Source organism: Centropristis striata, chromosome 23 (assembly GCF_030273125.1).
Source record: "Centropristis striata isolate RG_2023a ecotype Rhode Island chromosome 23, C.striata_1.0, whole genome shotgun sequence".
NCBI classification, from domain to species: Eukaryota; Metazoa; Chordata; class Actinopteri; order Perciformes; family Serranidae; genus Centropristis; species Centropristis striata.
In genome coordinates, this window is record NC_081539.1 from 6,257,028 (window position 1) to 6,284,291 (window position 27,264).

General features: G+C 37.4%; 1 protein-coding gene across 1 annotated transcript in view; it reads left to right on the forward strand.

The window, feature by feature from the left end:
- The window catches only part of LOC131962375 (vasoactive intestinal polypeptide receptor 2-like), a 34,843-nt gene continuing 7,579 nt past the window's right edge, over positions 1-27,264 (forward strand). The window contains exons 1-5 of the mRNA XM_059327373.1: positions 1-377; positions 6,596-6,695; positions 9,064-9,171; positions 13,022-13,119; positions 27,058-27,155. Coding sequence (XP_059183356.1) covers positions 318-377; positions 6,596-6,695; positions 9,064-9,171; positions 13,022-13,119; positions 27,058-27,155 — 464 coding nt within the window. The 5' untranslated portion in view covers positions 1-317. The remainder of the gene's footprint in view (positions 378-6,595; positions 6,696-9,063; positions 9,172-13,021; positions 13,120-27,057; positions 27,156-27,264) is intronic.

Genomic DNA, 27,264 nt, shown 5'->3' on the forward strand with positions numbered 1-27,264 from the left:
AGCAGGGAGGGAACCGGACCGCCGCGTCACTGGACCTCCACAGCCCGGACCAGCACCAGATACCGGACTGACCCGGACTAGCAGCTGTCTCTGTCACTTTGGAGCTCCTCAGGTGTTTTTAAACTGTTTTTTTTGGATGTTTGTGCGTATTTTGGAGACAAAGATTTAACTTTTTTCGTGCGTAAAGCTGCAACGAGTCCAGACGGACACAAAACCTGATTTAAGTCGACCTTAAAAAGTCCCCAGACTTTAGTTTGGGGCTTCCTGCGGAGGATGCGGGGCAGGTGAGCTGCTGTCCAGGTGGAGGAGATGTGACCATGGCTGACCTGCACCAGCTCCCGCTGCTGCTGCTGCTGCTGCTCGGCTTCATCCACACGGTCAGACTTCATTTATTCTCTTCAATCTGGAGTAAAACTCCATTTAATGTCTTTTAAGAAGGAGTTCATAGTGAGTTTACAGCATTTTGAATTATTTCTGTCATATTACTGATCCTGTTAATCTGCTGTGTCGATATGATATTTAGTTTTTAATTTATTAACAGCATAACTAGGGCGAAATATTCCTAATTAAGTCCCACTGTGAGTTCATCCTGCTTGATTTATCACTATTTCCTCTAATAATCCTGCTGAGACTTTTATATTTGAACCTTTTTAAGATTTATTTCTTCAGGATTCCTACAGTTTCAGTCCCCACAGACAGATTATCTAGTCAGAGTCTACAGGGAACAAGGAAGAATGTCTACTTTTAGTCGTTTTGCATCACTTTATAGCCTTTTTGCATCTAATTCAAGTAGCTTTACGTCTGTTCTTGGTCATTTTGCATCTATTTTAGTCATTTTGCATCATTTTGTGGTGATGTTGCAACTATTTTTAGTCTCTCTTCGTGTCTCTGTGATTATTTTGTGTCTATTTTTAGTTGTTTTTCATCTATTGTAATAGTTTTGCATCTTTTTTTGGTGGGGTTGTCCCCTTTTCCACTCGTTTTGCATTTCTCTGTGATTTTTTTTACATCTATTCTAGATGTTTTGCATCATTTTGCTTCTTTTTGTGGTGATTTTGAACATATTTTAAGTCCTTTTGCATCCTCTCTTGTTATTTCTCGAGTCCCTGTGATTGTTTTGCATCTATTGTCGTCGCTGTGCATCCTTTTGTGGTGATTTTGCATTTATTTCACTTAGTTTTGCTTATTTTTGTGATGTTTTTATATCTATTTTAAGTTGTTTTGCATCTACTCTTGTCATTTCACGTGTCAGTGATTATTTTGCATCTATTTTTATTAGTTTTGCATCTATTTTTGGTGTGTTTGCCCCATTTTTTCACTCATTGATCTGTTCGAGATGTTTTGCTTCTTTCTGTGGTCTCTGTGATCGTTTTGCATTGATTATAGTATTTGTGCATCCTTTTGTGGTGATTTTGCATGAATTTTATGTCGTTTTTTGCTTCTTTTTGTGGTGGTTTTGAACCGCTTAGTTGTAGTTTTGCAGCTCTTTATGATTGTTGACTGTTTTGCATCTCTTTGTAATAGTTTTGCAACATTTTTAGGCATCATGCATGTTTCTCTGCTGGTTTTGCATCTATTCTAGTCATCTTTTTGTGGTTGTTTTGTACCTATTTTAAGTCGTTTTGTATCTATTCTTGTCACTCTGCATGTCTGTGATTATTTGCATCTATTTTTTAGTCGTTTTGCATCTTTTTGTGGTAGTTTTGCAACCATTTCAGGCATCATGCATGCTTTTTTGCTGGTTTCACACACGTTCTAGTCATTTTGCACCTTTTTGTGGTGGTTTTGCACCTATCTTAAGTCGTTTTGCATCTATTCTTGTCACTCTGTGTGTCTCTCTGATTGTTTTGAGCTGTTTTGCTTCTCCTTGTGGGTTTTGCATCCATATTTAGTTGTTTTATGTTTATTTGTAGTTATTTGGCATTATTTGTAGTTGGTTTATGTCTGTTTTTGGTCATTTTGTGTTGCTTTGTGATGTTTTGAATCTTGTCATCACTTCGTGTCTCTTTGTGTTCGTTTTGCGTCATTTCGTGCTCATTTTTTTTGGCCTCTGGCTCTGTGCCCTGCAGGGAATCGTCTGATAACCCTGTTTTCTCCTCTTCCTCTGTGCTGCGTTCAGTGTCATTAATTAAACGGTGATTAGACTGTAAATCTGCTCAACCCGCAGCAGCCTCTCAGTTATAAACACCAGAGATAAAGTTTACAGTCTGCAGCTGCAGCCGACTCGTCTTTATTCTTCCATCGTATAAAAACATTCATTATAGATTCACTCTCTGCTGCTGCTGCCGGTTAATTTTTAATATCCAGGTCTGATTCACACGCAGCGGGCTCAGCTCTGTGTTTCTCCTCGCCTGGACCTTCACTTGGTTTATAATACGAGTTTTCAGCTCTTGGAGACTTCCAGGATCCAGGACTGTAACTTCAGAGTGTTTGGCTGCAGCAGCAGACGCCTCAAGTGGATGATTAACTCAAATCTGACTTCTGTAGATGTTGCAGTGGTGACGTCAGCGGTGCAAAAATTCCCCAGAGTCAAAGAAAAGTGACTCATTTAAGACGTTACAGGAGAAAACAGACTTTTTACTGCAGCAAACGAGCCTAACAACAAGTAAAATCTGATATTTTCTGCATCTTTTGACCGCAAATTTTGATGTTTATTCACAAATATAACAGAAAAGCTTCAGTTTGAGTTAGAAAATCTGCATTTGAACTACATTTTGGATGTAAATGGGCGTTTAAAGTTAATGATTTGCATCTTCCAGTCTTGTGTTTTGAGTTAAGGTGACCCCTTTTGCTTTCTCCTTGACATATTTCCCCATTTTTGTTTCCTGTTAAGAAGCTTTAAAGTCAGAAAAAGTATTTCATTGCATTATATTTGTGCACATTTTCCTCCAAACTTCAATCTTGGCGTGTTTAGGAATTGATAACTTTGGGTACCTCCATTAGAAGTACAAATTTGAACAAAATCTGCTTTTATAATGTTGCATTCAGGGAACATTTTCCAGCGGGAAAAGAGGATTCAGACTGTGTTACTGTTTTGTGGTTTCTGCAGCTGAATATTAACAAAAAAACATCAAAAAGCTTTTACAGAATCAAAGTTTAATGCATTTTCTCCTTCGTGAATACCTTTGTGACTTCCCGTCTGACAGAGACGAAATTTCACAACGTCAGAGTTTTGCAATCGCTGCAGAAACGTGTCAGCTGTGTTTGTGTGTTACAGTAGAAGTGTTTGTCTTCTGATAAAGGTGAACAACTTCTGCTTCCTTTATCGACCAGAGCAGAGTCCTGCTGCCTGAGAGCTCCAGCTATCAGCAGGAACTACAGTCTGACGTTCTGTTCACACTGATGTTTGACAAGAACGCAACAAATGACTCGATGATTTGTTGCAACAATTGAACTTTAGAATTAAAATCCTGCAGAGTGACGCTCGAAAACTGCTTTCATATTGAGCAGAAAGACATTTAAAGAGGAGAGGGAAAGATTGATTAGTCAATATCACGTTGTATTTCTCCGTCTTGTTTGTTTAGTAAAGCCTCAACTTCTGTTCCAGTTGATTTGCATATTTTTATGGCGTTTTTTCCTCCTATTTTCGTTAGTTTTTTCACATCCATGTGATTGTTTTGTGTCTGTCCTTGTTGTTTTGCATCTTATTGTGGCTTTTATCTGCTATTTTTTAGTAATTTTGCATCTTTTTATGGCGTTTTTCTGCTACTTTTATTAGTTTTGCATGTCCATGTTATTGTTTTGCATCTGTCCCAGGTGTCTTGCATCTTATTGTGGTGGTTTTTCTTCTATCTTTAGTGATTTTGCATCCTTTTATTGTGTTTTTTTCTGCTATTTTTTTAGTTTTGCACTTCTATGTGATTGTTTTGCATCTTATTGTGGCGTTTTTCTGCAATTTTGCATCTTTTTATGGCGTTTTTCTGCTACTTTTATTAGTTTTCACATCCATGTGACTGTTTTGCATCTGTACTAGTTGTTTTGCAGCTTATTGTGGTTTCTCTGCTATTTCTTGTAATTTTGCATCTTTTTGTGATAGTTTTGCATTTTTTTAAAGTTGTTTTGCATCTATTTTAAGTAATTTTGTTTAGTATTTTTATCATTTTGAGAAAAGGAATAGATGCAAAACGACTTACAATAGGGGCAAAATCACAACAAAAAGATGCAAAATTACTAGAACAGGTGCAAAACCAGCAAAAAAGCATGCATGATGCCTAAAATTGTTGCAAAACCACCACAAGGAGATGCAAAACAGCAAACAACCATGAAGAGCTGCAAAACTACAATTAAGAGGTTCAAAACCACCACAAAAAGAAGGGAAACAATGTAAAATAAATGCAAAATCACCACAAAAGGATGCACAACTACAACAATAGATGCAAAACGACTAAAAATAAACGCAAAATAATCACAGAGACACTCAGAGTGACTAAAATTAGTTGCAACATCACCACAAAATGATGCATAATGACTAAAATAGAGGGAAAACAATCACACAGACATGCAGAATGTCTACAAGGAGCCATAAACGATGGAGACTGCAGTTCAGGGCTCTGATATTGATATTGATGCTGGTATTGAAATGTTAGTGTCACCAAATTGCGCTCGGAGTCATATTTAAACTCTCAGACATGAAAAACATATTAATAGACTCAATGTGTCCTATACGTCCAGAGAATATCATAATCTCTGAGATATCCATCACAAATAAAAAAATAAAAAAATCTTTTGGACAGAGTCGAGGTCGGACCAAATTCAGATTACAAATATTATTTTGTTTGACTTAATCTGGAACATTTAATCTGTAACGTATCTGTTATCTGTGTGTGTGTGTGTGTGTGTGTGTGTGTGCGTGTGTCTGTGTCTGTGTCGGTCTCTGTGTTTCTGTGTGTGTGTGTGTCTGTGTCTGTGTCTGTGTCTGTGTCTGTGTGTGTGTGTGTGTGTGTGTTTCTGTGACTGTGTCTGGATTACTTTTCTTGTTCACTTGGTTTTCTGTGTTTTGTTTGTGTGTTTGTTTGTGTGTTTGTGTGTGTGTTGGAGCTCATTAGATTATTTAGTTTGTGGGATTAAATAAAGGTCACATCGCGGCTGATCTTCGGCTCTTCTCTGCTTCCTATTTATAGTTTGTGTTTTGAGAAGCTCAGAAAAATAGAAACAGGAAAGACATGAACACATATCAGAGATTTCTTTTTACTAACATCAGGATTAAATTATTCATAGAGGAAAGTAAATATAAAAACAGATCTCTGTAGCTTTAAATTGAGCAATATAATGTTTTTAAGTTTTCTTCAGTATCAAAGTGATCCAGTGGTATCTGTCTGTAAATGAAAGGGTTAACTGAAAACAGGAGCTGTTAATAGATAATTCTGAATACTCTTAATACAACATATTGGCAAAGAAATGATACATTATACATTACATTTTTGGGATAAAGTTTAATGAAACAGTTATACAATGACAGAATTAAATGATCATTCTGTCTAATTTGAGGCAACAGTTTTATCTTTAAACCTCCTGGAAAAATTTACAGATTACATGTGATTGTTTTCTGTCTGTCCTAGTTGTTTTGCATCTTATTGTGGTGGTTTTTCAGCTTTTTTTGTAATTTTGCATCTTTTTATGGCTTTTTTTTCTGCATTTTTTTGTAATTTTGCATCTTTTTATGGCGTATTTCTATTTTTTGTAATTTTGCATACATTTTTGTTGTTTTTTCTGCTATACTTTGTAATTTTACATATTTTTGTGTCATTTGTCAGCTATTTTTTAAATTTAGTATCTTTTTATGGCGTATTTCTGCTATTTTTGGTAATTTTGCATCATTTCATGTCATTTTTTCTGCTATACTTTGTAATTTTGTATCTTTTTGTGTCGTTTTTCAGCTATTATTTAGTAATTTTGCATCTTTTTATGATAGTTTTGCATTTTTTAAAAGTTGTTTTGCATATATTTATGGTGGTTTTGCATCCATCATTTTGTATCTTTTTTTGGTGGGTTTGCCCCCAATTTCCACTTGTTTTGCATGTCCATGTGATTGTTTTGCATCTGTCATTGTTGTTTTGCATCTTATTGTAGTGTTTTTCTGTTATTTTTTTTGTAGTTTTGCATCTTTTTATGGCGTTTTTTCTGCTACTTTTATTAGTTTTGCATGTCCATGTGATTGTTTTGCATCTGTCCTTGTTGTTTTGCATCTTATTGTGGTTTTCTGCTATTTTTTGTAATTTTGCATCTTTTTGTGATAGTTTTGCATTTTTTTAAAGTTCGAAGAATGGTTTAACTTAAAACAGGAACTGTTAATAGATAATTCTGCATTATTTTAATGCTACATATTTGCAAAAAATGACACATTATACATTACAGTTATGCAATAAGAATGAGAAACATTCTGTCTAATTTGAGGCAACAGTTTTATCTTTAAACCTTCTGGGGAAAAAAGTTTCAGATTACAGAAACTTCCAGAAAACCAAAAGCACGTTCATCAAACAGCGTGGTGGAGCTGCGAGGCACGCAGCGCCGCAGCCTGAACTTTTGACTGACGCAGGAGGTTTTTGTTCACGTTGGAGATAATATTCATAATATTTATTTCCTCTCGTCCCGACAGGTTAATGGAAAGTTTCCTCTCTGCCAGTTCCACTGGGAGATGCAGAGAGCCAGGAGAGAGTGTAAAACACAGCTGCAGCAACACACAACCCCCAGCACAGGTACACACACACACACACACACACACACACACACACACACACACACACACACACACACACACACACCCAAAGTGTACTGTTTGGAAACCCCCATCAGCAAAGTGATATAAACTCAGGATGGAGAGCTTTACGAACAGGTTTTGCAACTTTAGAAACAAAAACTCAAGAAAATTCCTAAAAAAAACACACCCATATGAATGTCTTTGTGTACGTGTGTGTGCATAGTGCATGTGTGTGTGTGTGTGTGTGTGTGAGGTCAGTTCTGTGAAAAGGAGGGTGTGTCTGGACGCAGTTTCAGCCTGGTTGCAACACTCGCTATCAATCATTTATTTACCTCTTGGGCCAAATACTCCAGAGTCACGAGGAAACACACACACACACACACACACACACACACACACACACACACACACACACACACAATGCTTTCTTTCTGAAAGGTCATGTGTGTTTGAATGTTTCCCCGCAGTGATAATAAAAGTGTGATTTTTATCTGTGTGGTTTGCAGCCTGTGACTATGGGTTCTTTTTCCCACACCTATATGCATCGTGTGTGTGTGTGTATGTGTGTGTATATGTGTGTGTGTGTGTGTGTGTGTGTGTGTGTGTAACTCAGATAAATTGTATCTTAGAGGACACACCACTATCTGATACTTCTATCAGGTCAAATATGTGATTTCATCTTTTTCATTTTTTTGTTGATTTCCTGTTAGACGTCAAACATTTCAGCAGCTTTCAGCAGATTATTATCATCAGTGATGGAAAGTAACTAAGTACATTTACTCCACTACGTCTCAGAGGGAAGTATCCACTACATTTGTTAGATAACTTTGGTTACTTTACAGATTATTTTAAAAAAAATATTATTTAAAAAATCAATTAAATTAATTATTTTTTCTTTTTTAAAATATTTTATTATTATTAATATAATTCTTATTATAGCTAATATTATTATATTAATATAATAATAATAATAATAATGATAATAATAATAGAAATAATTACAGATAAATAAAATTAAAACATTAATTTAATTTAATTAATTTATCTTTAGACTTTTTAAAATAATAGTTTAAAAATAATAAGAGAATAAGAAATAATAATTACATGTTAAAAAAATTGAGATTTATAGTTGATATTTGACATTATGGTGACTGATTATGTTTCCCAGTGTGAGCTGAGCAAAACGTCATAAACAATAAAATCTATTGCAAGTAACTGACAGCGTGTGGGAGTTTTCTCTCTTTTTAAAAGTGCAAAGCTGAAAAGACAAAGACAAACTTGTGCAGAAGTAATAAAATAAATATAACAATGTTAATAAAAAGGTTTTAAAAAATGTCAGTATCTAGGTCTCTAGTTTGTGGTTGTAAAGTGTCATGAGGCTGTGATTATCCTAGAGGTCACAGCAGCTCATTTTATACACTGAGCTCTAGTTTCACTCACTAACATCATCACACATGAAGAAAACTGGACTCATTGAATCCACAAGAGTCTCAGCTTTCAGTCAGACCTGATTCATGCAGCTCACAGACTGTTTAGGGACCCCAGGATGCAGATATATTCATCTACAATAGGCCAAAAAGATGCATTTTAATCCATGAGAAATACTGCATGGTTTTCGCACCAAACTGCATGAGATTAGCATAAAGTGGGCATGTCTGTGAAGAGGATACTCTTGTTTTTGTAGCTTTAAAACTAGTATTGAGGCGTGAGTGGTCAGAAAAGGTCAAATCAAGTCAATATCTATCCAAAGTTGATCTTTTTAGTGCCAAATATCATTTACGGCAAACAAAACCTGTTGATGTGTAATATCTGCTTTAGGAAATTTTATATGAGCAAAACTATATTAAAAAATGCATTTCCTGCAAAAGAAAAGAAGTGCAGTGTGATAACTGGCAACTAAAACACAGAATAATCTATTGCATTGCAATTTAAAAACTTTAAAAACACTTTGAAATCACAAGAGTCTCAGCTTTCCAGTCAGACCTGATTTATGCAGCTCACAGACTGAAAATCCTACAATGTATTTTCCTTAATTTGTGCTTAAATACGTCTTAAATTTAGTTAATATAGACTAGAACTATGGGTGTAACATAAACAATACATTTTAAGAGTTAAATTTAGTAGTTTTACCTTCTTAAAATAATCTTACTTCATTTATACGACAAAAGCGAGTAATTAAAATGATAAATGAAGGATTTGTGATTTCACATCAGAGCCAAACGTCTGAACTTCAGAGTTTCTTTCATGTTGATTCATGTTTCCTGACGGAAGATCAGTGAGTCTGAAACCAGCTGAGCAGGAAGGAGGGCTCATTTATACCTCTAGTGTGTGTGTGTGTGTGTGTGTGTGTGTGTGTGTGTGTGCAGGATGTCACGGCGAGTGGGACAACTTCTCGTGTTGGCAGGGCGCGGCGGTCGGCGAGGTGATGACCCTGTCCTGCCCCGCCCCGCTGCTGCGCCTGTTTGGAAAACATGGTGAGCCCGAGATTAATCATTTAGTTATTTACAAATAATTTATTTTAAAAAAAAGATAATAAACAGTACATCTGTACTTTTTAATGTATATATCTGTAGAATAATTTTGTGTTTTGTTGTTGTTTTGATACTTTTAATATGACAGTAAATGTTTGGCAACTTTTGCTGACAGATTTCTTTTTACCGTTTTTTTTTTTTTTTTTTAAGGTTCCAGGTTCAAGTGGTCAATAATAATAATAATAATAATAATAATAATAATAATAATAATAATGATAATAAAAGGAGAAGTCTCTGCAGCTCGTCTCTCCTCCAGCTGTCGTGACCTCCTGCAGCTGTTTCTTTCACAGCTAATTTCACACTTTCTCCTCTTTCAGTCGACTCTTTCTGCTCCATCATCACCTCCCTTTGATCCTCTTCCTCTGCTCTCACCCCTCCACCTCCTCCTCCTCCTCCTCCAACTCCTCTCCTCCTGCAGCACCTCCTCTCCTCCTGCAGCCTGAACCCTCCTCTCCTCCTGCAGCACCTCCTCTCCTCCTGCAGCCTGACTCAGTTTTGATGGACACTTTCCATAAAACTTAATGAGTCTAGTTACTGGTGGAGCAGCTGGAAACATCTGACAGACTCCTCCATCTGTGACTCTCAGCAGCTTCTGGCATCCTCCTCCTGCTCCTCCTGCTCCTCCTGCTCCCCCTGCTCCTCCTGCTCCCTCCTGCTCCTCCTGCTCATCCCTTTCTCCTCCTGCTCCTCCTGTTCCCTCTCCCTCCCTGCTCCTCGTGCTCCCTCCTCCTCCCTGCTCCTTCCTGTTCCTCCTGCTCCCCCTGCTCCTCCTGCTCCCTCCTCCTCCCTGCTCCTTCCTATTCCTTCTGCTCCTCCTGCTCTCTCCTCCTCCCTGCTCCTCCTGCTCTCTGCTCCTCCTGCTCTCTCCTCCTCCCTGCTCCTCCTGCTTCCTCTGCTCCTCCTGCTCCCTGCTCCTCCTGCTCCTTCTGTTCCCCTGCACCATCTGCTCCTCCTGTTCCCCCTGCTCCTCCTGCTGCTCCTGCTCCTGCTCCTCCTCCTCGTCCTGTTAAAGGAGGAGTCGTGTAACTTTGAACTCATGTTTTATCTCCTTTGTTGAATCCAGATAAAAAGTGAAAATGCCGATTGAACGTGTTTTATTATCTGTTAAATCTTTTATTCGTTCTGCAGGAAACCAAGAAAAGTTTCCCTGAGCTGCGAATCGTTTTCTCATAAGAAAAATAAACACTTTTTCAATCTCTGTGTTTATTTGGAGTTGATATGCAGAGTTTTATCAACAGGAAATGTGCAGATTCAGACTTCAAACGCTGCTTTCAGGAAGACAAAAAGCAAATGAGACTCTAATTAATCGTTTTATCTCAGATAAGGTTGAACTCTTTAGTTGAACTTTATAAAGGTCAGTTTATTTTCCTTTGTGAATTTGTGGCTTTGTGAACAAACAACTGTCAGTTTTTACCAATAAAAAATAGTTTGTGTTGACACTGAAGAATCACAGAAACCGGTTCTAGATAAGTTCTCAAAAACTTTTTAAGCTTCTTAAGTGAACTTGAATGCAAATTGAGACGTTAATTAAGAGATTGTAAAATGTGTTTACACTTGTTTATTTAGAGTTTTATCAACAGGATATTAATGTTATTATTTTAGATAAATTTGAACTGTTATGATGAACTTGAATCCATAAACTTCAGTGATTATTTTGCAGCATTAATGAGACAAACAGCTGGTTATTTTTTTTACCAATAGACAAACTTTATTTAAACTTTTTTTCTTGTAAATTAGGTTTTTTACTGACAAGGAATTTGTCTCAGTGACAAACATAATAAGAGTAAAAAAAATAAAAAAAATAAAGGCAAAATACTGCAACAGTCAACAAGATACATATATACTGTGCGATGCTGTAAAAATACAGAATGAAGTGAAATGCTGTGCAGTTTTGTGAACGATTTGCAGAAACCTGGATCAGGAATGGTGCAGGAGGTGACAGACAGTAACGGAGCAGTGACGGTTGGAGGAGATTTTATTTTGGTCGCAGATTAAATGTGCAGAATTTCATTCATTGTGCAAAACTAAAAAGCCCCCAGACTCACCGCTCATAGTAACAATGTGTCAGTGAAATAATATCTGAGTTTGGACGTTTTAAAGCTGTTTGATAACAAAAACTGCATTTCATTAACTTCTTAGTTTTACACTCTGAATGTTCATTTTGTTCCTGGAGTTGAAATATTTATATTCAGTTTTCATCATGTGGATGTTTATAATAACGTGTGCTCCTCCTGTTGCTCACTGCTCCTCCTGCACCTCCTCCTCCTCCTCCTCCCTGCTTCTCCTGCTCCTCTTGCTCCCCCTGCTCCTCACTGTTTCTCCTCCTCCCTGCACCTCCCTGCTTCTCCTGCTCCTCCTGCACCTCCTCCTCCCTGTTCCTCCTGCTCCTCCTGCTCCCTGTTCCTCCTGCTTCTCCTGTTCTTCCTGCTCCTCCTCGTCCTTCTGTTCCTCCTGCTCCTCCTGCTCCTCCCTGCTTCTCCTGCTCCTCTTGCTCCCCCTGCTCCTCACTGCTTCTCCTTCTCCCTGTACCTCCCGCCCCTCCTCCTCCTCCCTGCACCTCCCTGCTCCTCCTGTTCTTCCCTGCTCCTCCCTGCTCCTCCTGCTCTCTGCTCCTTCTCCTGTTCTTCCTGCTCCTCCCTGCTCCTCCTGCTCTCTGCTCCTTCTCCTGTCCTTTCTGCTCCTCCTCATCCTTCTGCTCCTCCTGCTCCTTTTGCTCCCCCTGTTCCTCACTGTTCCTCCTCCTCCCTGCACCTCCCTGCTCCTCCTGCTCCTCCTGCACCTCCTCCTCCCTGCACCTCCCTGCTAATAACCAAAATCATTATCAAGAAAACCATCAGCTCTTAAATTAAACTCTTATCAGCTATTTTTGTTGTTATTATTATATTTGTCCAAACAAATGAACCTTTAGTTGCACCAGGCATTAAGATTAAGAAGATATTGAAGAAAACAAAGTGGTCTAATCATTTTTTCCATGTCTGTATGTGCCGTGTACTGAGCAGTGCCCTCAATAATACTCACTAATAAATACTACTTGTGTGTATGTGTGTTGGGCCTCCTGGCCACCGTCCTCCAGCTGAGCTCAGTGAAGGCGTCAAACACGCTGCTGCAGAGAACAAATCATCACACGAGACATTTAGAAACACAATCTGCTGCAGGACCTCCAGAACGCTGCTGCACCTTTATTTACACAAAGATTTAATATGTTTATTACTTTATTAAACCCTTCAGACGTGCAGGAGGACACAGAGACACTTCAGACAGATGATTACTATATAAATATATAAATTAACTGGAGGAGGACAGATTTAAAAGAATATGGAAAAATCGTGTAGAGTACATAAAACCAATTAGGTCTGACTTTATCTGAGATGTTCATCATTAGAAGGAAAAGTACCTGGTTCATAGCTACAGAAGTTGAAAAGTTCTGTTTTTTTTAATTATTTCTAATTTGATATATTGTTTTTGGTTATTATTTTTCTTTTTTTTATTTATTATGTATTATTTCTCTATTTTTGCTACGCTGGAACAAATTGCTGTTTAATTGGTCATAATCTTTGGATGACAGTGGATGACTACTATTTCAGTTGCACAATTTTATTGGAGTAAATAAAAAGGAAAAGTTATTTTATATCTGATCCAAGATGAAAGATTGAGGAAAGATGTCAAGTGTAATCTGAAGATGCATTCTTTATGTATACCAGATGTATGCAAAATGTTTGTTAAAATGTTCAATAAAAAGAAAGTTTAAAAGAGAATATATATCTAAAAATTAAAATGTGTGTGTGTGTTTCAGGTATCCTGAGCAGGAACTGTACGGAGAGCGGCTGGTCGGACGTTTACCCCGTCATCACCGTCGCCTGCTCCTCCAACAATGTAGATGAACCCAGCGAGGTGAGCTGAAGTTGTGTTTGTGCCGTGCTGGTACAGCTACTGATGATGATGATGATTGTGTGTGTTTGTGTGTGTGTGTGTGTGCAGAGGATCAGCTGATTGGATCTCTGTGTGACTCTGCTGCAGACTGCTTCATGTTTCATGTCTGATTCTGCAGATTTTGGCTGATAGGAGCAGAGAATGTTGCAGGAAACTTGCTTCAATTAACTCAAAATCCCAAAATGCAAAAGTACTCAGTTACTCTTTATTTCTGTGGTGACCTCCCTGTGAATCAGGGGCTTTGCTTCTACTGTGAAATATGTGATAGTTTTACCTCCACAGGAGACTTTTTGAGATTAAATTACTATTTTGGTGAACTTGCACGATCTCTTATCAGTGATTTTGCACAAAACTGAACAGCATTGTCATTGTAATGCAGTTATATAACAGATATTTGTTTTAGTATTTTTATTTAATCAGTTATAGAGTATTTTCTTCCATCAGAAACCAAGTTTAACTCCGTCACTAGTGTCATCACAAGCTCAATTTTGATTCAGAGACTGAAGTTTAGAGGAATAAAACTCAATTCAGATTATCCAAAACCCAGTTCAAGTGCAAAAAAAGACCCACTTAAGACCACAAAAACAAGTTCAGATCCTTACAATTCCAGTTTAATCCAGCAGAAGTTTATTCCATTAAAGACCCAGTTTAGATGATAAAAACCCAGTTCAGGCTTCCAGAAAACCTGGTTTGGCTGTTAATAACCTAGTTGAAACCAATGTTTGGGTTTAGTCTAAACTAAAATGATCCAAAAAACAAATTTAGCTACAAAAACCCAATCAAGAGTCTTACAAATCCAGTTAACAAGAGAAAACCAACTTGGACCCACAGATCCTGTTTAATCCATCAGAAACCAAGTTTAAACAATCATAAGCAAGTTCAGGCCTTCTCAGAACCAGGTTAGACTATTAATAACCTGGTTTAATCCTTCATTTGGGTGAACACGAACACCATTTTGGTTCACACACCTAGTTTATACGAATTAAACCAAATTTAGGTAATCCAAAAACCAATTAAAGCAACAAAAACCCATTTTAGAGTCTTACAAATTCATGCAAATGACCAGAAAACCACTTGAGACCTTTATGAATCCAATTTAAAACGTAAGAAACCAAGTTTAGACAATAACAATCCAGTTCAGGCTTTCACAAACCCAGGTTGGACTATTAATATCCTGATAGATATTAATATAGATTAATTAGATTTAATAATAACCTGATTTAGACCAATGGTTAGGTTCACACACCTAGTTTAGACAAATAAGACCAAATTTAGATGATCCAAAAACCAATTTAAGCAACAAAAACCCCATTATAGACCCTTATAAAGCCAGTTTGATCATTAAAACTCTGTAGAAAAAGGAGAAGATGTTAATCTGTCAACCTGCTGCGTTCAGGTTTTATGACCACAAAGACTTCCTTTTTGTGTTTCCAGTCAGACTCTACGTGTGTTTCAGTCTGAGGTATCGACACATCACAGCTTTGTTTCTCCGTCTGACGCACTTTAACAACAGGCAGCAAACAACCACAGACCCAGTTCTCCTGATCTGGTTTCAAAAAGCCGACCACAGACTCACAGTTTCACACTCTCAGTGACTCCTAACAAGTATTTTGCATTTTTCAAACAGCTTTTTGCAACAAACTGAAAGGGAGAAAACTCCGTCCGAATACTATCTTTAGACTTCATTTAAACGCCAAACAGCTTCCAGGACTTTCTTATAACTTTTACAGTTTTTAAAGTGCAATGCACTTCTTTTCTTTTGCAGGAAATGCATTTTTTTTAGTTTTGCTTATAAAAAGTTTCCTAAACCAGATATTAACACACCAACTGTTCAAGTTTGCAGACATTTAAGCAGATTTTGTTTGCTGTAAATGATATTTGGCACTAAAAAGATAAACTTTGGATAGATATTGACTTGATTTAACCATTTCTCACCACTCAAGCCTCAATACTAGTTTAAAGCTACAAAAGAAGAGTATCCTCTTCACAGACATGCCCACTTTATGCTAATCTCATGCAGTTTGGTGCAAAAACCATGCAGCTTATCTCATGCATTAAAATGCATCTTTTTGGCCTATTGTAGATGAATATATCTGCATCCTGGGTCCCTAAACAGTCTGTGAGCTGCATGAATCAGGTCTGACTGGAAAGCTGAGACTCTTGTGGATTCAATGAGTCCAGTTTTCTTCATGTGTGATGATGTTAGTGAGTGAAACTTGAGCTCAGTGTATAAAATGAGCTGCTGTGACCTCTAGGATAATCACAGCCTCATGACACTTTACAACCACAAACTAGAAACCTAGATACTGACAATAAGGGGGTTTGTGCTTGTCATTAACTCTCCAGAAATCTCCAAAATGTCAAAAGTGTTTGAAACCAAATCACAGCATGGGTTTTTCTGCTGTGTTCCTTGAGGTCTTGGTGACTTAATGTGATATTTGGGGGAAAATTTTGACCATTTTTTATCAATTCTCAAGTAAAAAAACTCACAAACTTTGGCAACAAATCTGTATAACAAATGGTATCAACCCCAAAACAACTTTTGAGGATGAGAATGGACTTCATGTGCTCAAATCATCAGCAGGACTGTTGATTCTGACCCCCCATCACTTTTAACAAGAGGAATGGTTACAAAATGCAAAACCTTTTTTTCATGTACATATGTGCACAAAACTGTTGTTTCAGGACAGACCTTTCCTTTAAAACTGAAGCTTTTATTGCAGATGTGAGCAGAGTGAAGCAGCAGGCTGATAGTGAGCTGAACCTAAAAAAAAGTGCCAAAAAACAATAAAAACTTAGTTGAAAATGTGTCTGATGTGTGATGAAACTGCTGACAAGACACAAACATACTTACAGGTGGACTTTAGCACATGAATCCACCATTTATATCGATTTTAAGTTTTCTTTTTTATCTCTCAGATGATCAGATTAAAGCCTCAGCGGTTTGGTTTTGTTGAAAAGCAGAAAGTGCAGATTTCATATCGGCTCCGTGTGTCAGCATCTCCGTGTTTATCTGTTCAAAGACGACGCTCCGACAGAGATAAACGCAGAGGAAGGTCAGGGTTCAGAGAGGAGAAGACACGTGAGCGCCGAGAGGAAGGAGAGCTTTTGGCTGACAGATCTCTGACCTCCAGCTCGGCTCGTCTGTCTCTCTTCAGACCACCGTGAAATCTGTCTTTTTCCGCCTTCGTCGCATCCTCATTGTGTTTGTTTCTGCGCTGAAGAGGTTCTTCTTGTGTGTGTTGATATAAAGAGCCAGTTCACCTACATGACAAACCACTTCACTCACTTCTAATTCAGTTTTATTTGTTCAGGTTTTAAGAGATCCTCTGAGGCTCCAGAGCTGAACAATGGAGGCAAACTAAAAGTAGTTTCACTGCCTCCAAAAACTAAAAAAAGACGCAAAAGTAATTCTGATTTTGTGCCGAGCCGACTGTAAATAAAACTCTGACAATTTGTCCGAGTTATTGCACAAAAGTGACAATGTTTTGGTGGGTGCGTGCGTGATTCTGCTGATTTTGGCTGATGAGAGCAGAGGAAGTAGCAGGAAAATGATTAAATTAACTCATAACCCAAAATGCAAAAGTAATCAGTTACTCTTTGTTCCTCTGGTTACCACCCTGTGAATCAGGATTATACAACAATTGCAATTATTTGTCTTTTTTTGTTAATTTTGTTATAGTATTTCTTCATATAATCAATTATTGTGTCTTTTCTTCCATCAGAAACCATCAAAATCCCAGTTTAGATGATCAAAACCCAGTCCAAGCTTTCACAAAACCAGCTTAGACTATCAACATCCTGGTTTAAACCATTATTTGGGTTACCACAAGCATGGTTTTGATTCAGATGCTTACATTTAGATGACTCAAATCCAATTCAGTTTATCCAAAACCCAGTGAAGTGCAAACCCCCACAACATGCTGCAAACATCCCACAGACATGCCGCAAACGTGCTGCAAACATGCTGCAAACGTGCTGCAAACGTGCTGCAAACATGCTGCAAACATGCTGCAAACGTGCTGCAAACGTGCTGCAAACGTGCTGCAAACATGCTGCAAACGTGCTGCAAACGTGCTGCAAACATGCTGCAAACGTGCTGCAAACGTGCTGCAAACATGCTGCAAACGTGCTGCAAACGTGCTGCAAACATGCTGCAAACATGCTGCAAACGTGCTGCAAATGTGCTGCAAACATGCTGCAAACGTGCTGCAAACATGCTGCAAACGTGCTGCAAACATGCCACAGACATGCTGCAAACATGCTGCAAACATGCCACAGACATGAAATTTGCTTTATCCAATTTCCAGATTAATGTGATGGAGGTATATGCAAATTAGTGCATGTTTAATGAGTTCACGGCTCATTTGCATAACTAAACATAAACATTTCATAAAACTTGTAATGCAAAAAATATTTTCTTACTGTGAATAACAAACTGGGGAGATTTCATTTAAGTTTAAATAATGACCCTATCCAGCTGTAGTGTCTCAGTCTGCAGGGCCTGTTTTTACTGTTTTACTGTATTTTACAGTGTAGTGTTGTGCATCTAAATACTTCCTCCGCCCTGCAGAGCAGCTGGGCGTCCTGTTGTGGCGAGACAGCGGCTTAAACTCTCCGCTGCTGCAGCTGAGTTGTGGAGTTCAGCTCCTGGTCTCGGTGCTCTCTGCTCCCTAATCCGCCCCTCGTCTGACGGTAAACTGGAGGAATTTATTTCCAGCTTCAGAGGATCATGAAGCAGAATGAAAGTTGCAGGTGGTTGTAGAAATAAATAAAAAACGGAGCTTAGCGTCTGACCGTAGCCGTTATTGCTTGTAGTCGCGGCTGCATTCCAGCGTCCTTCGCTTCATAACGAGCAGGTAACTGCAGGTTTAAGAGAAGATCCGGAAACATTGTGATTTATTGCCACACACTCCTCTTTTTCTCTTTTTCTTTTCTCTGCAGGCAGGTTAAAAGTCCTCCGTCTTCAGATCAGATTAAGTTTTGGATGGAGAGTCAGATCTCTTGTTTTTGTGACAATTTAATTTTATAAAGTTGAATAAAACTCGACTGCATTCTCATTTAGGATTTGAGGGAAATTTAATTTCTCCAGAGATGCAAAACTAAGTCATCATGCAGAGGATTACACAGTCAATGCTGCACCACAAATACTTCATCAAAACCCAGAACGATCCAAACTCTCATCGGAATTAAGTTGTAGATAATTCGGCATAGTTTTAATTCCTCTATTGCAAATAAATCATGGTAATTTCAGTTTATTTTGGGTTCAAACTGCTATATTTAGTGGCAGCCCTGATCATCCTGAACTCCATTCAGAAAACAAGCATTTTAAAAGTTGTTTGCTTATCGTCTAGCAGAAAGACCTGACAAAGCATCAATTCAGACTTTTTACACATCAGCAGCTTAATGTAGTTATTTCAGCATCATTTTTGATCCATTTATTAAAAATTAATCACATTTATTTTGAGTTGAGGAACTGTAGCGGCAGTCATCCAGCTGCATCACATTCCTGGAGAAGGTGATGAAATTCACAGTATTGAGTACACTTCTGAATTATTTTTAGACCTACAAAAAAATCAGAAAATGGTCAAGTATTAGTCTTGTTTTTATTTTTTTAAAAACATTTTTTCTTTCTGTCTGTGGCTCTCCGCTCCCAAATGATAGGTTAATAGTGAAGATGATAATCTTTTAAAACTCATAAATATATATTTAGTTGTTTCAGCTTACCTTCGATCCATTTATTGCAATAAATCACATTTATGTTGAGTTGAGGAACTGTAGCGGCAGTCATCCAGTTGCATCACATTCCTGGAGAAGGTGATGCAATTCACAGTATTGAGTTCACTTCTGAATTATTTTTAGACCTACAAAAAAATCAGAAAATGTTCAAGGATTAGTCTTGTTTTTAGTTGTTGTTTTTTTTGTTGCAATTTTTTTACCATTTTTCTTCCCGTCTGTGGCTCTCAGCTGCCAGCTGATTATAGGTTTATAGTGAAGATGACAATCTTTTAAATCTCACAAATATAGATGTAATTGTTTCAGCTTTCCTTTTGATTCATTTATTGCAAATAAATTGCATTTATTTTGAGTTCGGGAACTGTAGCAGCAGTCATCCAGCTGCATCACATTCCTGCTGAGTGCACTTGCAAACTATTTGTATTTTTAGACATGCATAAAATCTGAAAATGTTAAAGGATGATTCTTGTTTTTCCTTTTTTTTTTTGTAATTTTTAAAAACATTTTTCTACCTGTCTGTGGCTCTCAGCTCCGTGCCGATAGTGAAGATGATAATCTTTTAAAACTCACAAATATAGACGTAGTTATTTAATCTTACCTTTGATCCATTTATTTCAAATGAATTACATTTATTTTGAGTTTGGGAACTGTAGCGCCAGTCATCCAGTTGCATCACATTCCTGTAGAAGGTGATGAAATTCACAGTGCTAAGTGCATTTTTAGACATGCATAAAATCAGAATGAGCCTCTCAAACTCACAGATATAGAGGTTCAATCGTGAATTCGTTAGGGACTAGTTTCAGTGGCGGATTAATCCACATTTGGTGCTCCAATGAGTATTCTCACACTGAAAAAAATTGGAGTGACATTTACTTAAAAAAAGCTAGGCATGTTTTTCCACACAGAAAGTGTTTGTAATCTTTACTCAGGCTGTTTCTAAGTAATATTTATTTAATAGAACCACTTATTTTTTTAATGAAAATACACAAGTAAATTGCAGATTCACTGATGTCCCTCAATTACATTTTACTTGGAAATATCAACTAATTATGCCAATGAACTGGTTTAGTGAATATTACTTGGAACGAATGATTCAATTTACATACAAAACTGAGGACCCATAATAACAAACAATCACTCAGTAATGCACGACATGAAAAACTGATATTTTAAAATAAAAGCACTGAATTCATATTTCTTTGTAGAATTTATATAGATGATTGAAATAATAATTACAGGGCCAAAAAATATTTTTTCTCAGTGTAGCAGCAGGATGGTGTGTGTGTAAGTCAAAATATATGACGGTTTATGGACAAAAAAACATCTTGTTCTTATCGTCACGTTCAATTGTTCACAACACAATGTATTGATATTACAGTTGAACCATCCTGAGCATTAGAAGCAATGGGCTGTCGCTGTTTTAGCACCAAACTCTGTTTTCAGTGTCAAGGACACATCGACGTGCCGACAATAGTTTCTGGACGACAATGGAGCTCCGCGGCTCAGAGGAAGAACGTGGATCAGGCTTTCCTTTCAGGATTTGTTCACAATGAGAAAATATAGAATATCACCACATTTAACCTCTAAAAGTCTGAATGTTTTCACTGGATTTCTTCTGGAGGAATCTGAGGAAAAAAGAACTCAAGTGATCAAAATATAATATTTAATATATTCATATATATGTACCTCATTTGCATATCTAAACATAAAGAGAGGACAGGAGAGACTGGAAACATGACAATAGTTCAATATGTACAATATGTGGAGAACACTGTTTTTTGTACATCATTTTGGGTAATTCTGTGTCTTTTTTTGTAATTTTGTATCATTTTTGGGAATTTTCTAATTTTTTTCTTTTTTTGTGGAAATTTTGTGTATTTTTTCATATTTTTGGGTAATTTTGTGTATTTTTTGCATCATTTTTGGTAAATTTGTGTCTTTCACTGGTAATTTTGTGTCTTTTCCGTATTTTTTGATTATTTTGTGTCTTTTTTTGGTAATTTTGTGTCTTTTTTTCTGCATTTTTGGTAATTTTGTGTCACATGTCACATCACTTGGAAAAGAAAAAAAAAAGAAACACAGATAGGAGACTAATTAAACATTTCATTAAACTGTAATGCAAAAAAAATTGTCTTAATTTAAATAACAAACTGGGGGAGTTACATGGTGATATCTATCATTTAAAAAAAACCCTCTTCACTTTAAATTGCAAATTCAAAACAGAGAAGAAACACAAATTTGAGGACAGAAAGTAATAAATCATCTGAGCAGCGTTACAGAAAACAGCAGAACATAAAGATGGATGTTAACAGCTCACACACACACACACACACACACACACACACACACACACACACAGCTGGGTTGTGATCCTCTCCAGAGCCCTCAGGTGTGGGACTCCCGCTCTCTGACTCTCAGCGAGGCTTCGATGTGTTTCCTGTTGAAGAGACGGAGGTTTTCCGTCTGGAAAACATTCAGCTGAGACCAGACGTCACACACACACACACACACACACACACACACTGCAGATACAGCTGACGCTCTCACTGCGACGCAGAACAGATGTTTAAATCAACAAACGGTTCACACACGTGGACTCCAACAGAGATTCTACAGGAGGCTTTTTGCCGTTGAACCTCAAAGAATCGACTCTGAAGGCGTTCAGTAGTGATGGGAGGAAGCTTTAACTGTATGCACAGGATTAGAACTTATTTCTTTTAAAAGATTGCCAAAAAATGCACTGTTTATCATAGAAAGAAACTGTGAAAACAGGCATTATCGTTGAAATTTCGACTTTCTGACAGTCATTGAACGGATCATAGGTTGCAAAAGTTTCAGAAAGAAAAAGTGACCCAAACGAAGCTTAAAATGTTGATATTTCTGTCAGAATCTTTTAATTCGACAATAAAATTCTTTATTCTAAAATAAAGTGTTTGCACTAACCAGATCCTGTTAAAAACATTAAATTCTGCTCCTCAGAGACTCTGAAGACATGATTGATTCTGCTGAGACGAACGGTAACGAGACAAATATTCACTGAGAATCTGTTTACACAGAGCAGAGGGGAGAGGACATGAGAGGCTGTTTACACAGAGCAGAGAGGAGAGGACAGGAGAGGCTGTTTACACAGAGCAGAGGGGATTTGACAGGAGAGGCTGTTTACACAGAGCAGAGAGGAGAGGACAGGAGAGGCTGTTTACACAGAGCAGAGAGGAGAGGACAGGAGAGGCTGTTTACACAGAGCAGAGGGGAGTGGACAGGAGAGGCTGTTTACACAGAGCAGAGAGGAGAGGACAGGAGAGGCTGAGCAAGATACTGAACCCCACATTGCTCCCTATGCTGCGTTCATTGGTGTGAGAATGAATTCCCAATGGTGGCAGGTGGCACCAGTGTGCCCTGGTAGCCTCTAACACCAGTATGAGTGTGAGTGTGTGTGTGTGTGTGTGTGTGAGTGAATGAGCGTAGTGTGTAGTGTGAAGCACTTTGGATAAAAGCTCTATATAAGTGCACCCCATTTACCATATATAACAAAAAAGGCCCTCCACCATTATTTCTGATCAGGCCTGCATGTGTCTCTTTCAAAACCATCATCCATCCGTTCTTATTAGGCACTTATTTCAAGGACGACTGAGGAATGGCTCGTTCTTATCTCGCTTAGTTATCCTTTCTACCACTAGACTATAGGAGCTTCATTTAGTGATTGGACACACACACACACGCACACACACACACACACACACACACAACATAGGCCAAGATTGATCATGCTTGCTTTCAACTTTTTAAACACACTCAAATGGATTAAATGCAAACATTTTTTCAAACGTTCCTTCTACATTGTTCTACCCTCAGAGCTCTCAGTGTCCAGCATAAACCACAGAGGGTCGTCATGGTGACGTGTGTTAAATAGCACACACACATATTTATAAGCTGAAACATCTGAACAGCTGCTGTCCTTCAGCATCACAATGAGATGAACTCTAAAGATTTCCATTTCTGGACTCTTTCCCGTCTCCGTCCTTCTTTACATATCTACATATCATCCTCCACTCTGTCCAGTGTTCTTTCTCTGCTCTCTCTTTCTTTTCCTCATTTCTTTCCTTCTTGTCTTCACATTTTAACTTTTCTTTCCATCTTTGGTTAACATTTTCATCCCTACATCTTTTCTTGGGTTTTTAGTTTTCTTTCTATTTGCTCATATTTGCCAAATTTCCTCCACCTTGTCCTCCTTCTTTAATGTTTTTTGATGAGGCCTTTTAAAATCCTTCAATCTCCAAATCTGGATTTTTTTCCGTTATTGACGTTTTAAACAATAAAAACTGTAAAGTAAGCAGACAACTTTTTAATTGTATTTTTTGTATATTTCTGCACTTAAATCCCCTAAAAACAAGCTTTAAAATCTAATATATTTGTTTATAACATTACATATTTATCCATATTTATCACCAACCTTACAACAATCAAAATTAAAGTTTGAATCAATTTATTTTTAATAGTTTCAAACTTTAACTTGCTGCATCAGGAGTGCAACAAAAACGGAAAATAACAACTACTATCACTTATATAAAGAGCTTCAGCACTTGCTCCACCCCTCTCTGTCCACTCTAAACACACACACACACACACACACACACACACAGACATTCTTGTACTTCTATCTTTGTGAGGGCCCTCGTTGTAATAGTGGTTGCAAGGTTATAATATTTTTGGATTTTTCATTAGTTTTAGTTTAATTTTGTTGTGAAATTTTGTTTTCAAATTCAGTAAGTTTTAATGCGTTTTTAGAGTGAGTTTGCTAGTTTTAGTTTAGTTTTTTTTTTTTTAAATGCCAACGTTTTAGTTTAATTTTTATTCGTTTTAATGTTAGTTTTAGTTTTTTTTTAATGGGATATTTGTTGGGTGGGAGATTATCCATCTTCATTATGTATGAAAAAAGTTGACTAAGGACATTTTCACTATAATTTTAGTTAGTTTTGTAACCACACAATACAGTTTCAGTCTCAAAAAAGCCTTTAAAGAAGTGAGGACCGGCTGAAATGTCCTCACTTTGCAAAAATGTCCTCACTCTGTTGGTTAAAAACGTGTTGTGGTCCTCACTATGTGGGAAGTACAAGAAAACACACACACACACACACACACACATGGATAAATATGTGAGGATATACAGACAGTCGCAGCCTGGCATCAGCGTCTCATTCCTCAGAGTGATTCTCAGGCCTTCTGGCTGATGACCTGCTGGCTCTGGTCTGCTGCAGCCACATTGCCTTCTATGTCCAAACACATCTCCATCCATAAACTGCGTCTCGCTCTCTGACACCGGGAGAATTAAAGCGATGCTGTTGAACTTCAGGCCTTCAGCGGCTTCCTGGACACAAGAGGAGTCTAAATCTGTTCGTGCTGCTCCTGTGTGACGTGGAGGCGTTTTAAATCAAGATGATCAGAGGCCAGAGGAATATAAAGACGGCTAAACATTCACAGGAAACTTGACTGCAATCAGTCACTAACTTAGTCAGTCTTGTTTTCTCCTGATCGTCTGGATTTACCAGAGACGAGTTGATGAATATGTTACACTTAGAGAAGGTTTGGTTCTCTTAGGGCGCTTTCACAACCTGTCTGTTTTAATCAAAGTCTGGTGGTTAAATCCTTGTTACGGTTCGCTTGGTTGCTTGTGAACGCTCCAGTCATACTAAATCAAGTGTGAAGTAGGCTCATTTTCCTATTTACTCTCATGCAATCAGACTTCTATTTGCAGCCAGTGGAGTCGCCCCCTGCTGGACATTAGACAGAATGCAGGTTTACTGGCTTCACTTTTAAGTTTTGGAAGTTTCCTCTTGGTTTGGGAGTAAAGATATTTTTGCAAAGTGAGATATTTTGGCTGGTCTTCACGTACAAAGTGTGATATTTAGTTGAGGTTATATGGTATTAATCATACCAAAGAGGATTCTTTGCACATTTTTACATGTTTGAATATGTTAATTTATAATGCATACATTCTTACGTGATATGTTGAGATCATAAACTCATTATGAGAATGTTTACTGAGCTCATAAATCAAGAGAGAAGTAGTGTCATTTTCCTATTTACTCTCATGCAATCAGACTTCTTTTTGCAGCCAGTGGAGTCGCCTCCTGCTGGACATTAGACAGAATGCAGGTTTACTGGCTTCACTTTTAAGTCTAAGGAAGTTTCCTCTTGGTTTTGGAGTGAAGATATTTTTGCAAAGTGACATATAATGGCTGGTCTTAAAGTACAAAGTGCTGTTTAGGATTTCAGTTTGATATTTAGTTGAGGTCATATGGTATTAATTATATCAACAAGGAGTCTTTGCACATTTTTACATATTTTAATATGTTAATTTGTAATGCATACATTCTTACGTGATATGTGTCAGCGTGCAAACCTGCAAAGAACATTTGCATGTGTGTGTTTTTAAATGTGTGTATTTAACAATATGTGAAGAGTTTGTGTACGTCTAAATGTATATAATGTATATACGGAGACAGTTTGCATGAGTATGAGTGTGTGAATGTCCGGTTTATTGCCAGATTGTGTGTCAGATGTGGGGAATGTTGTTTATAGATGACGAGAGAGCGATGAACGCCAGGCACCGACACACACACACACACACACACACACACACACACACAGTGGGCAGATCCATCTCTGAGGAGTTAACGGAGAGCGTGCACTGTTTTGAAATGGACCAGGCTCTCATCCTGACCCTGCTTTTATTGTGAAAGAGCCTCTCCAGGCTGTACAAAGACCCATGAGGCACCAGGAGCAGAGTGAGAGCTCATGATAAAGTCTCTTCCAGCCTCAGATATCTCATGGCTGCTGTTTGGTGTGAAGGAAACAAACGCTCCTGAAAATAATTCAACTGACTGGGATGTTCTTTTGTCTTTTGGGCTCCTGATGCTGCAGCTTTGTTTACTTATTGGAGATGTAAACAAAAATTGCTCATGCAGCTAATTGATTTTTTCAATATGTAGATGAAAGAAAAAGATAGAGAGCAGCGCCCTCTAGTGGCAAGAGGTTTTTGGAGGCAAATATTGTACTTTTTACTTCTTCTGTATGTTTATTTGACAACTTTCCTTAATAAAAAGTATAAATAAGTTGATGAATTATGATAAGATACCCAGAAGTACTAATTAGTCTCACTTTTGCCAGCTTTAAAGTTAAATATTTAAGTGATTTATTACTAATTATAATCCAGTGATATATTATCATCTAAAATGGGTCATTCTGCATCCTGACTACTTTTAATTTTGGTACTTTAAGTATATTTTGATACAAACTTCTGTACGTTTTTTTTAAGCAGAAGGTCTGAATGCTTCTCCATTAAATATAATATATTTTAGAAAATATTTTAACATAATTAAATAATTAATTAATTTGTTTTTTTTTTATTAAGCAGGGCCTTCTAAGCACATAAATGATATAAATAATAATTACTGTAAAATTATCAATTCAACGACACAACAATAAAAATAAAATAGATCAACATATTAGCATCATAATAATGGACATTACATGAAAATTTAATTACAAATAAATGTAATTCTACTTTAATGTTTTATTTATGAGTGCTAATTCTATGTCATTAAAATGTGTTTTTTTATTATCCTTTTTTAAAATATATTTTTAAAGTTGCACATTTAGCTGAATACTTGTATTGTAAATATTAGGGGTGCACCGATTGCAATTTTCTGGCCAATCAGCGACTTTTAAAAAGCCTGACCTGCCGATTACCGATTTTTTTTATAACTCACAGCATACACCTTCAATGTTTGAATCTTATTTTATTGAAAAGCAATAACACAGCAGTATTTTTCTTGAACAAATAAAGGAAATCACAATGTCTGAGGTAGTTAATATAATATTGAACTTAAAATAAATAGCAACAATTTACAACAAAAGAACTGCAACCATAAATAAAGTGTCCTGAGTATTTTGTTTCATTATAATACAACATATACATACAACACAGTCATGCAGAAGTATTAATACGTGCAGACGCACTTTCAGAACTTTGTGGAGGTGGATAAGATCGCTTTGACGTAAAAGAATCGGCCGATCCCGCAAAATTAAGGAAATCGGTGCCAGTGCCCTAGTAAATATATTTAAATAAATATAAATGAGTGTTTCCTGTGTTTGTGTGTGCAGCTGCTCTTCTACAGGATGGTGAGGATTCTGTCCACGCTGGGCCACAGCCTGTCACTCATCACTCTGCTAACCAGCACCGTCATCATCTGTCTGTTCAGGTCAGCACACACACACACGCTAGCACACACACACACGCACAAACACACACACACACACACACACACACGCACCAGTTCAACCAGTTCAACCAGTTTGACAAAACCCCTT